This window comes from Diaphorina citri, unplaced genomic scaffold (assembly GCF_000475195.1).
Source record: "Diaphorina citri unplaced genomic scaffold, Diaci psyllid genome assembly version 1.1 scaffold41, whole genome shotgun sequence".
Lineage (NCBI taxonomy): Eukaryota > Metazoa > Arthropoda > Insecta > Hemiptera > Psyllidae > Diaphorina > Diaphorina citri.
This window is the reverse complement of record NW_007377478.1, coordinates 151,655-162,605: the sequence shown is the minus strand read 5'-3', so window position 1 is coordinate 162,605 and position 10,951 is coordinate 151,655. Positions and strand designations below refer to the sequence as shown.

At 40.8% G+C, this 10,951-nt stretch overlaps 1 protein-coding gene across 1 annotated transcript in view; it reads right to left on the bottom strand.

Moving 5' to 3' along the window:
- Nucleotides 1–3,799: 3,799 nt before the first annotated feature.
- Nucleotides 3,800–10,951, bottom strand: part of LOC103513724 — a 17,324-nt gene continuing 10,172 nt past the window's right edge. The window contains exons 6-8 of the mRNA XM_026826713.1: nucleotides 10,445–10,618; nucleotides 9,398–9,540; nucleotides 3,800–4,155 (exon numbers count right to left, since the gene is read on the bottom strand). Coding sequence (XP_026682514.1) covers nucleotides 3,965–4,155; nucleotides 9,398–9,540; nucleotides 10,445–10,618 — 508 coding nt within the window. The 3' untranslated portion in view covers nucleotides 3,800–3,964. The remainder of the gene's footprint in view (nucleotides 4,156–9,397; nucleotides 9,541–10,444; nucleotides 10,619–10,951) is intronic.

The window sequence follows — 10,951 nt, the reverse complement described above, 5'->3', positions numbered from 1 at the left end:
AATGATAATAATAATAATAATAATAATAATAGTGCTTATTTATACTGCTCGCATAGGACTGTAAAGTCCCTTTTCTCCAACAGTAGGCTACTACTATTATTGTGGTCTAATTCTCAAATTATATGAGGATAAAATTCCACACCTCGGCTGGGATTGAACCCACGCCCTCCTGTTTACCAGGCGAGCGCCTTGACCACTACACCACCGAGGCAGGTATACTAATGTATACTGAGATCATGGTCCCGGCCTTAGGAAACATAATGTTAAAGATATTGCTACTATTGCTATTTTGGGCCATGTTAAAGAACAAGAATGAAGAAGGAAAGATTCTAAAAGTTCATTTGAGTACCTGCTTAAAGTAAATTGAAGAGGAGCTTGAAGTAGATGTGAAAGAGAAGAGACTTGGATCATGTTAAAAGTATAATAGGTAAAGTAAAAGTAAAATAAGCAACCTCCGTGGCCGAGTGGGTATCACAATCAACTTGCACGTCGAAGTCCCCGGTTTCGATTCCCGGCAGAGTCGAACATTTTCCGGCTCTTAAAATACAGGGTGCACTCAGCATCGTGAAGACAACTGATTGGAGCCACAGAGGGAGTAAATATAAAAATATCTCCTATACAGGATGTTCGGACTTTTATGGGGCAAAAAAAGTGATTTTACGGGTTAATTCCCTATGGGACACTTTTAGGTTGAACACCCTGTATAGGTATGACCTAGTTATTATAATAATAATAATAATAGACTCTTGAGTGGAAGGTAACCACTAGGCGAGGTTAACGCCTTAGGCGTTCTCTACCACCTAACCCCGAGAGCTCCATTATTATGTGGTCAAATTCTCAAATAAATGAGGATAAAATTCCATACCTCGGCTGGGATCGAACCCACGCCCTCCTGATTACCAGTTATTCACTAAACAATAGATGAGACCTTGTTAAAACTGCGCACAAAATGCCCTACACTGGCAGTCTAAAATAAATAAAAGATTTGTAATTTGCAAGTGCCTATTGCATGCTGTGAATTGTAAAATCTTATCCGGCTCCATCCTATTTGTAAGAACTTCTTACGTTTTGCAGAACTTTTTTCCCTTTCCCTTGTGTTGGTAGGTACCTACATACTTTTAACTTCAACATTACGTAATAAATTTGTGCTATAAGTAGGTAGGTAGGTGGTACCTACTTTGGTATGTCAGCTAATTCGAGCTCTTGACGTTCGCGCATATCCCAAGAGAGCTTATCTCTAATGCCGAAATGTGATTGTGAAATATCCACCAGAATCTTATCCGGCTCCATCCTATTTGTAAGAACTTCTTACGTTTTGCAGAACTTTGCAAATTGTACTCTACTGAACCCTTCCGTTCAATGTTCAAAACAAGTAGGTAACAGTCTTTAGAAATTACCTACCTAAAGGTACCTATCTTCAAAGCAACAGTCTTTAGAAATTAATGACAATCACATACACTTTGTAGCTTGCTAATCTCTTACACTCAGACAACATGTAGCGATGTAGCATGCTCCAAGAATATTTTAATTGAATGCAAAATCTTGGGTCTATCCCTTGCAAGCTCTGCAAGGGCTTTCCACACGACACCAAATATTTGTTCAACTGCCCCTCAAATCCAACATCATTGACTCCTGTTGATCTGTGGAAAAATCCAAAGGCAGCTGCAAGTTTCCTGAAACTCCATGAGCCATGAGCCCCCCTGAAGTAGCAGAGAATGTTGGAAGATGGAGAGATTGCTACAACAACATGCAAAATCTTTGAAGCAATTAAGCCTTTGAACATCTTACGATTACGAGTAATGACATTAAACTGATTAAACTAATAAAAACAGTCTACTTCCTAGGTATTAACAGCCTAATTATTTTGTTTAGAAAAATATAAACTCTTTTGAATCACTAAAATTTATTGACCAATATTGTTCGTACCTTTAAAAACCTAAAAAAGAGGGTGTTACAATTTTAAAAAGTAAAAAACGGTAACTCAAATTCAACAGATTTAGTTAAAACTTGGTAAACATTGTAACAATAATTAGATAATTGTTATTTAAAATGGCCAACAAGGGCAAGACATTTAGCATGAAAAATTGTATACTGGAACTTGGCCACCTGGCGCACTGCCAATACCGGCCGGCGGCCGTGCGCTCAAATGCTACTAAAAGGTAAATCAGCCACATATATTTAATAAAATTCAATTCTTACAATTCAATTCAATTCAATTCAATCCTTACAATTGATATATTCCATGAAAATGCTTAGCACTGGGCCCGTAGGGACAAATTCAGGGAACCGGGCCCACAGGGACCCATTCAGTCAGGGCCTCAACTAGGTACATATATAATTTGGATCATCCTTCAACCCTCTTGCGAGAAGGCCCCGAAAAAGTATATACGCCACTGAGAATTAGTATTCATTCAAGAAAATGCCGCCCTTTGACTTGTTTTCTATCTCTAATTTTACTTCCATTATCCTATAGGAAGGAAAGTAAAATTATTTAACATTTTAAAGTTATACCTAATAAGTTTATTAATTTTAAAATTAAAAAGATATCACCTATATGAAAAAATGATTGCTTATAATATTAACACAGGGTGTGAGCGGATAGCGCTGTGAGCTAAAATTTTAAAAATTACCTAGATACCGTAAATTAGGGTAACTTTGTCCCTTTAGGGTCCGTCCTCACATGTCGTTCGAAAAAAAAAGAGTTCATTTTCCTCACGACTTGAGTTTTCTGCCAAAACCGATCAAACCTTACTCTGAAGAGACCTTGTTACCCCAAACTATGGTACTTGAAAACTTATTGGACTTTAAAAGGGTACCTAATTAAGTAGGTATAAATGAACAGGAAGTTTTGCCTTTGAAAATAGTAAAGTGAGAACCAAAGGTTCCCGCGAATCAAATAGGTACTTCCAGAAAATCCAGGATTTCGGGGCGAAAAAGAGTTAAATAAAATTTTGTTCACACTTCACAGTGCCCCGAAAAGTCGTGCGCAGTGTTGAGCCCAATATCAGGTGGTTCGATTTAAGCTGATTTTCTTCAGTAACTTTTAGCTACCTACTACCTACTTCAAATCGAACCCAATATTAGCTAATTCGATAAAGGCTGATTTTCTTCAGCGACTTTTAGCTACATTGGGCCCAATATCAGCTGAATGGGCACAGGCTATTTTTCTTCATCAACTTTTAGCTACATTGGGCTCAATACCTATATCTTTTAGCTACATTGGGCACAGCTGAATGGGTACAGACTGTTTTTCTTCAGCAACTTTTAGCTACTACACATTGGGCCCAATATCAGCTGGTTCAATTAAGCTAATTTTCTTCAGCAATTTTTAGGTACCACACATTTGGCCCAATATTAGCTGGTTCAATGCAAACTGATTTTGCTCAGCAATTTTTAGCTAATACACAGTGGGCCCAATATTAGCTAATTCGATAAAGGCTGATTTTCTTCAGCAGAGGGCCTCCTTCCAATTGAGTGACGTAACGCTCATGATGTACGCTATTGTAACTGTCACGCTGCGTGACATTCCGGCTAGACTGAAACGAGATAAGTTTTGTTCTTGTGTGAGAAACAGATCAACAGATTTTCTTCAGCGACTTTTAGCTACATTGGGCCCAATATCAGCTGAATGGGCACAGGCTATTTTTCTTCATCAACTTTTAGCTACATTGGGCTCAATACCTATATCTTTTAGCTACATTGGGCACAGCTGAATGGGTACAGACTGTTTTTCTTCAGCAACTTTTAGCTACTACACATTGGGCCCAATATCAGCTGGTTCAATTAAGCTAATTTTCTTCAGCAATTTTTAGGTACCACACATTTGGCCCAATATTAGCTGGTTCAATGCAAACTGATTTTGCTCAGCAATTTTTAGCTAATACACAGTGGGCCCAATATTAGCTAATTCGATAAAGGCTGATTTTCTTCAGCAACTTTTAGCTATTACACATTGGGCCCAATATTAGCTGGTCCGATGCAGGCTAATTTTCCTCAGTAACTTCTGACTACTAGACGTGCGAGGATGGGGGCTGGGCGGGGCAGAACTACAACTGGGCAGGGACAGTGTGGCCAGTAGACTGTGGCTGTCTTCCGGTGTCTCAGGATAAATGCTGAGGTCCAGGACTGAACTCTTTGGACTCGCGGGGGCACTACCTGTGAATGGAAAAGAGATTTTATAGAGGTTTAACACTACTGTGTAACTGTTTTGGTCTTCATTTATGGGAGTGTTTTGGTCTTCATCGTCTTTAAACGACAAGCTACCCACTTTCTTCACATTACCACCTAGCTTGAGTGGAGCAGGGAAAAGCCAGCCCATTGAATGCACGTTGTGCGTGGTTGGTGTCCGCTTAAGTGACTATATGGGCACTCGCGTGTTTCTGGCTTGTACCGGCAACACTCAGGCTGGGTTAGATTAATTTGGACAGATGGGTAGCTAGTCGCCGAATGAAGGGTAAAACCCTCGTCACTAAAAACCTTAGAAGTTATACAGTGACGTTGAACCCTTCTTAAAAAATCACCCTGATATTTAAGTAGGTAGGTACTAAAATTATTCTAGTCATGGGCGAGGAAAGGTTCATTCAGGGCTTCTTGCAATCATGAAGTCGCCCACTTTGGTCAAGGTAAGATAAGTGAAGATGGAAGCAAGCTTAGGCCCTTCACGCTTAGATCGCCGGAACTTGTGTGAGGGAAAAATCTTCAGACCCAGGTCTCTTAGGCCAGCCACTCACTATCAGGTAGACCTGACAGGTACACCTGATCAGGTCCGGCTGTCAGGTCTACCTGATACCTGATGAGCACACACACTATGAGGTAGACCAGACAGGCGGATCTGATCAGGTGTACCTGTTAGCTTTACCTGTTAGTGAGCGGCTGGCCTTAGACAAGACAGTGTGACAGAGGGACAATTAGTCCCCAAGGGCTGTCCTAAATAAATGAACTGCTATACCTATTGCTAGTTGCTGCAGCGACTTTGTTATTCCCACAAAAATTGTTCAGGGAATTCCAACGGAGAATAACTGCAATGGATATTCGCTTTCTCTCCTATTAATATTAAATTCATTAAAATGTAACTCAATTCCCTGAGGTACACTTTGAACTTGTATTTCCTTTGCATTTTTCTATGCAAATCGGACGGAAGGTATTTTCTCTTCAAATGTCGATGGCGTACGGGGTTTTTCGGTTGTGCGTTTGAAATTTAGGGTGCACCCTCGTGAGGACCCACGACCTTGCGCTTACTAAGCAGACGCTACCCTCCAAGCTAACTATAATGAACCTTTGGGAACTGGCAAATTCAACGTGCTATCATCGCCAACACTATACATATACAGGATGTTTCAAAATCTCTATGAAACCATAAAAAAGGACGGTTCAAAGTCTGCGCCCATTAAAAAAGTCGCATGAAACAAGCAAAGCTAAAAGTTTCAAATTGCAAATTGAAAAAAGCACATCAGCTATATTAGCCATACAAACAGCATTGATAGCCAGAAATCCAATACTGAAAAAAAAAACAAGGAATTTAGGGAAAATAGGATAATAAAGAACCGTAGGAAAACAAACAAACATCCACACGCAAACAGAAAATTTCTACGACTTGTACCTAATTGAATTTTTGGACCGGGGCCAAATAGGTACATAGATACCTCTACTTTACATAAATACCTACCTACCTACCTACATTATCATAGATAGATACTTATCAGAGATAGAAAGGTTCAAGGACTTTAGGGTACACACGTCTGCTTTGTAAGCGCTAGGTCGCGGGTTCGATTCCGCCCGGGGCAGATTTTAGCCTGAACGGGTAAGGTTCGTTCTCAGGACGGCTGGCTATCTTCTATCCTGTCTTCCTTCAAAAGGACATGAAGGAATAGATGAAAAAGGAAAACGGGGAGGAGGAGAAGGAGAAGAAAGTTGAGATGAAGGCAAATAAGAAGGAGGTAAAAAGAAGGCGAATGAAGAGGAGGAGGAGAAGGAGAGGGAGGAGGAGAAGGAGGAAGAGGAGGAGGAAGAAGAAGAGATGACGAAAAGGAGGAAGAAGAGAAGAAAAAGTTTTAGATGGGAAAGAAAAGCAATACAAATTACTATATTTCTGTTGTAAAATAATAATAACTTTTGTTTTAGAATAATAATCATTTTTGTTCGGAAATAATAATTATTTTTAATTATTTTCTCATGGCAAAACTTTCCGCTATTAAAAAATATTTTATGAGCAAATATTTTTAATCAATATTTTAATATTCCCTTCTTCCTTTTCTTCTTCTTCTTCTCCTTCTCCTTCTTCTTCTTATTGTTCTTCTTTTTGTTGTTATTATTCTTCTTCTTGTTCTTCTTGTTGTTGTTCTTCTTCTTCTTCGCTCGAGTATTCTTAATTAATGTTTGATTTTCGCCTGCGGCGCAACTCACCAATGTATCAAGACGCAACCGCCTCGCAAGCGGGCAGCATGGATGAAATCATTACACAGAGGAAAGAATTGAGCCAAGTTCTGTTCCACAGTATCCGATGCGAGAACACAGAGGTAATGTTTATCCTGAAACACAGAGGAGTGAATTACACTGAGGTAATGTTTATCCTGAAACACAGAGGAGTGAATTACCCAGAGGAAAAAGCTGAGCCAATGCCTCTACTGGCCATAAATAATCGAGTAACTACTCAACTGTCCTCACGAGGCTAAGTGCACCCCGAACTCCAAGCACAGAGCCGAAAAACTTAAAACCTAGGACTTCTGGAGCGCAAGCCTTATATGATACTTGGCCAAGGAGGTTGCTCATTAGGCCAGCCCCTCACTATCAGGTAAACCTGACAGGTACACCTGATCAGGTCCGCCCGTTTCCCATGATATAGAAGAAGATAGTAGAGAGTAGAAGAAGACGGAGAAGAAGGCGAAACCAACAGGCGTGTAAGCGCGACCATTTTCACGACATGACTGAAACAGCGAGTGGAGAAAAAGTTAGACTTGGAGAAGAGAAAAATGAAAAACTAGACAGAATAATAGAGAGAGGAGAAATGGAAAAAGGAAAATTGACGAGAGACGGAAAGGGAAAAGAGAAGAGAAGAAGAGAGACTACGAGGAAATAAATGAACGAGAGAGGGGAAGAGAGATTGAGGAGAACGGGGTAATTATGGAAGAAGGGAAGAAATAGAGAGAGGAAAAAGTCCGGAGGAGAAAGGAGAAGGAAAGACTGGGAGAAGGAACGAGGGAAATGGAAGGACGAGAGAGGGAAAACGGATGAGAAAAGGGAAAAAAGAAAAGAGAAGGGACAAGAGAAACAGATAGTGGAGAGAGGGAAAAACCTACGAGAAAGGGTAAATAGTATTATGGAAGAGAAGGGAAAGAATAGCTAAGAGAGGAAAAAGTTCGAAGGAGAGAGGGGAAAAGAAGCGCAAGAAAAGGCTTGAAGATTAAGAATAGAGGGAAAAAGGATTAGGGAGAGAGAGAATATAATCATGAAGAAGAGGGAAAAGGGAGGAGAGAAGGGAATAGACTGATAGAGGAGAAAGGGATAGAGGTGAAAATAAAGGGAAAATGATAAAAGGTAAGAGGGAAATAGTTAAAATGTCCATTTTTTTATGGGAAAAATTGTATGAGTGCCTAGTAAGTTATTCATGTATGCAATGTGCTATGATTAAAGGGTCTAAATTTGAAATTTTATTTCCCTTGACGAAATCAAGTGACAAAATTTCCCACACGCTGAGAAAAAATCCCTCTAAAATTTCCCGTACGCTGAGATAAAACCCTCAAAATTTCCCACACGCTGAGAAAAAATCCCGGAAATTGTTTAAGCTTTCAAGTTCACGAGCAGCAACGTTACTATAAATCAATAGAGGGAGGGAGGGAGGAAAGAGTTGAGAGAGATAAGCAGATAAGGGAGGGACATTAGAGATGGGAAAAGAGGAGGGAAGTTGGCATTGTTCCTCGTCCATGGAGGCTAGAGCCCGGCTGGGGAACCGTTCCCTAAGTCGACGCCTCTCCTGGGGAGAATGAAGATAAATATTATTATGCTATGGGTATTATTGGGGTCAAGGTGTCAAAAAATGTTAAGGATAAAACTCTTTTCCTCGGTTGAGATTGAACCCACCTCACGCCTCCTGATTACGTGGTGAGTTCCTTAAAGCTCAAAAGAGTTCGTGTGCTTCTAAAGGTGTGTTGACGCCGTCGACTAAAACCGTACACTGCCTCAACAACATAGACTCACCTCTTCACCTAGTCGATCAACGGTGTCGACTATGTGTGGACACAGCTTGAACTTTCTGCCAACGTTCCTCAAACATTGCAGAGAGGTAAAAGTCTCTTTGGGACGAAGTTTGCGAAATCGCTGCTATTCCGGCTCTTATTTTCACCATTTAGGGCACAAGTTCGAAACAACTAAAGATGTATGTAAGCTCATAACTCATAAGATATCACGTTCCCTAGGACATGAGTTCTCACACTATACCACCGAAGTAGATGAAAAACGACATCAAAGAGTTTATAAGGTATACGTACCTATAACCCTTGACCTATACTGTTCCCCGTTTTCCGCTGGACATAGCTTTGTGATACACCCTGTATATAGAAAGTATGAAAGTATGCTCAGTGGAATGTGATTGTGACACATCCACCACTTCACAAGTAAAGTATGCTCAGTGGAATGTGATTGTGACACATCCACGACTTTACATTTAAACCTGAAAGGAATATTTTAATTGTGTTAGGCATAAATGCTTGTCACAAATGTCGTTCCCCGCTTAGTATATTACACTAAATTTTGTGACTTGACTTGGACTCCAACCACCAACCTCCAGATTCAAAGTCCACCGTGCTAAGCACTGCACCATTGAGGTTGGTTTTCCACCTCATAACAATTATGTGCTACTTACCACCCTGTAGGTATTTAATTTTAAGAAAGAGGGGTGAGATATCTTAGACCTTATTAATCTCATTTCTAGACCTCGACAATTTATAAAAGGGTTGACTTGGTCTGTAAGATATAAATGAGGGGGTTGAATTCACCTGTAACTCTGAGATTTTGAATGTAAACTGTATAGGTATGTAAGAAGGTTGGTAGATAATAATGAATGAAAAATTGTTGTCACAATAATAAATCTTCCTCCAGATAATCGTCGATTATGCGGATTTTATCCTAAACAGATAAAGTTCGTTCTCGGAACGGCTGACTTTCTCCTATCAAGTCTTCGTTCTATCTTCCACTATCCGGTACACCTGATCAGGTCTACCTGATACCTCATGAGCACACACACTATGAGGTAGACCTGACAGGCGGATCTAATAAGGTAGTAGTAGTAGTAGTACCTACTGCAAAGTTTCGTACCCTGTCAAGTCTACCCGATAGTGAGCGGCTGGTTTCAGACGACACTCACGAGACGGACAATAGTCCGCCAAAGTGGACTGCCTCTTACCAGATAGTTTACTGGGGGAGCTACTTGGTCTTCGTTTGGGGGAGAGGGTGCTGTTGCTCCGCGTCAGATGGGAGGACGATGAAGAGGAGGAGGCACAGGCGAAATTCTGCAGCGAAGTTGAAGACGTTTTCCGCCGATTGGTCCTAAGGGCGGAAAAAGGAGAATAGAATATACCTTTTTTATCCTGCTCGAATGAGACTAAAAGGTCCCTTTGCCCCAGCAGTCTAAACAAGGTATTTGGCAGCCGCTTTATTTTAATATATAAATAAATGTTTCTCTCTAGGTTTAAGATCATAAAACATAATGTTACATCAAAAGGTAGGTAACACCAAAAGGATAGGTAATGCCAGATTGTTTGATGGGTTTAATGTCACTGTATAACTGCTATGTCCTTTTAGAATACAAATGCTTACGGAGTAATAACAAGTACAGTCAAAAGAGGGGTTTCGGAGAGATAACAGATGGGAGGACGATGAAGAGGAGGAGGCACAGGCGAAATTCTGCAGCGAAGTTGAAGACGTTTTCCGCCGATTGGTCCTAAGGGCGAAAGAAGGAGAGGTAAGACCAAATTGGTTGATAGATTTAAACGTCACTGTATAACTTCCACATACTTCCTACATACGTAAGTGCTGCGTCACATTAGAATTGAAATATTGCAAGTTTTAATACTAAGTTGGTTGCAAATACAAGAAATACTAAGTGAAGAGACCAGAAATCAAGGTTGGGAAGTATTGTGCCTTTTCTGGCCCATCTGATGAGAGGCTTACTACGGGATGAGCATGATGCGACACGGACCACAGGAGTTCAATGTAACAGTTGCTCCATTGCTACGAAATAAAATCGGTGTTGTAACACTAATATTTTTTTTTTAACTGATTTGTTTGTTTGATATGTCTAACGTCACTACCCAAGTTGTCACTTCCAGTGAGAACTTAGACTTAATCTTTTGAAAGACATGCGAACCGTCTTTACTGCCAGCTAACTACGCTTGGCAAGGGTTTACTGTTCTTCTCCCTGTTTACATTCTCCGAGCCAGACTGTTCTTACCTACTTCGCGACGCACGGCACATCCCGGTGGGGCAGATCTCACCCATGGCGCAGTTGCCCTCACAGATATGTTTCCCGGACAACAGACCCTGGTAGGCGATGAGGAGAAGTTGGCATTGTTCCTCGTCCATGGAGGCTAGAGCCCGGCTGGGGAACCGTTCCCTAAGTCGACGCCTCTCCTGGGGAGAATGAAGATAAATATTATTATGCTATGGGTATTATTGGGGTCAAGGTGTCAAAAAATGTTAAGGATAAAACTCTTTTCCTCGGTTGAGATTGAACCCACCTCACGCCTCCTGATGACGTGGTGAGTTCCTTAAAGCTCAAAAGAGTTCGTGTGCTTCTAAAGGTGTGTCCAAATATAGTTGACGCTGTCGACTAAAACCGTACACTGCCTCAACAACATAGACTCACCTCTTCACCTAGTCGATCGACGGTGTCGACTATGTGTGGACACAGCTTGAACTTTCTGCCAAAGTTCCTCAAACATTGCAGAGAGGTAGAAGT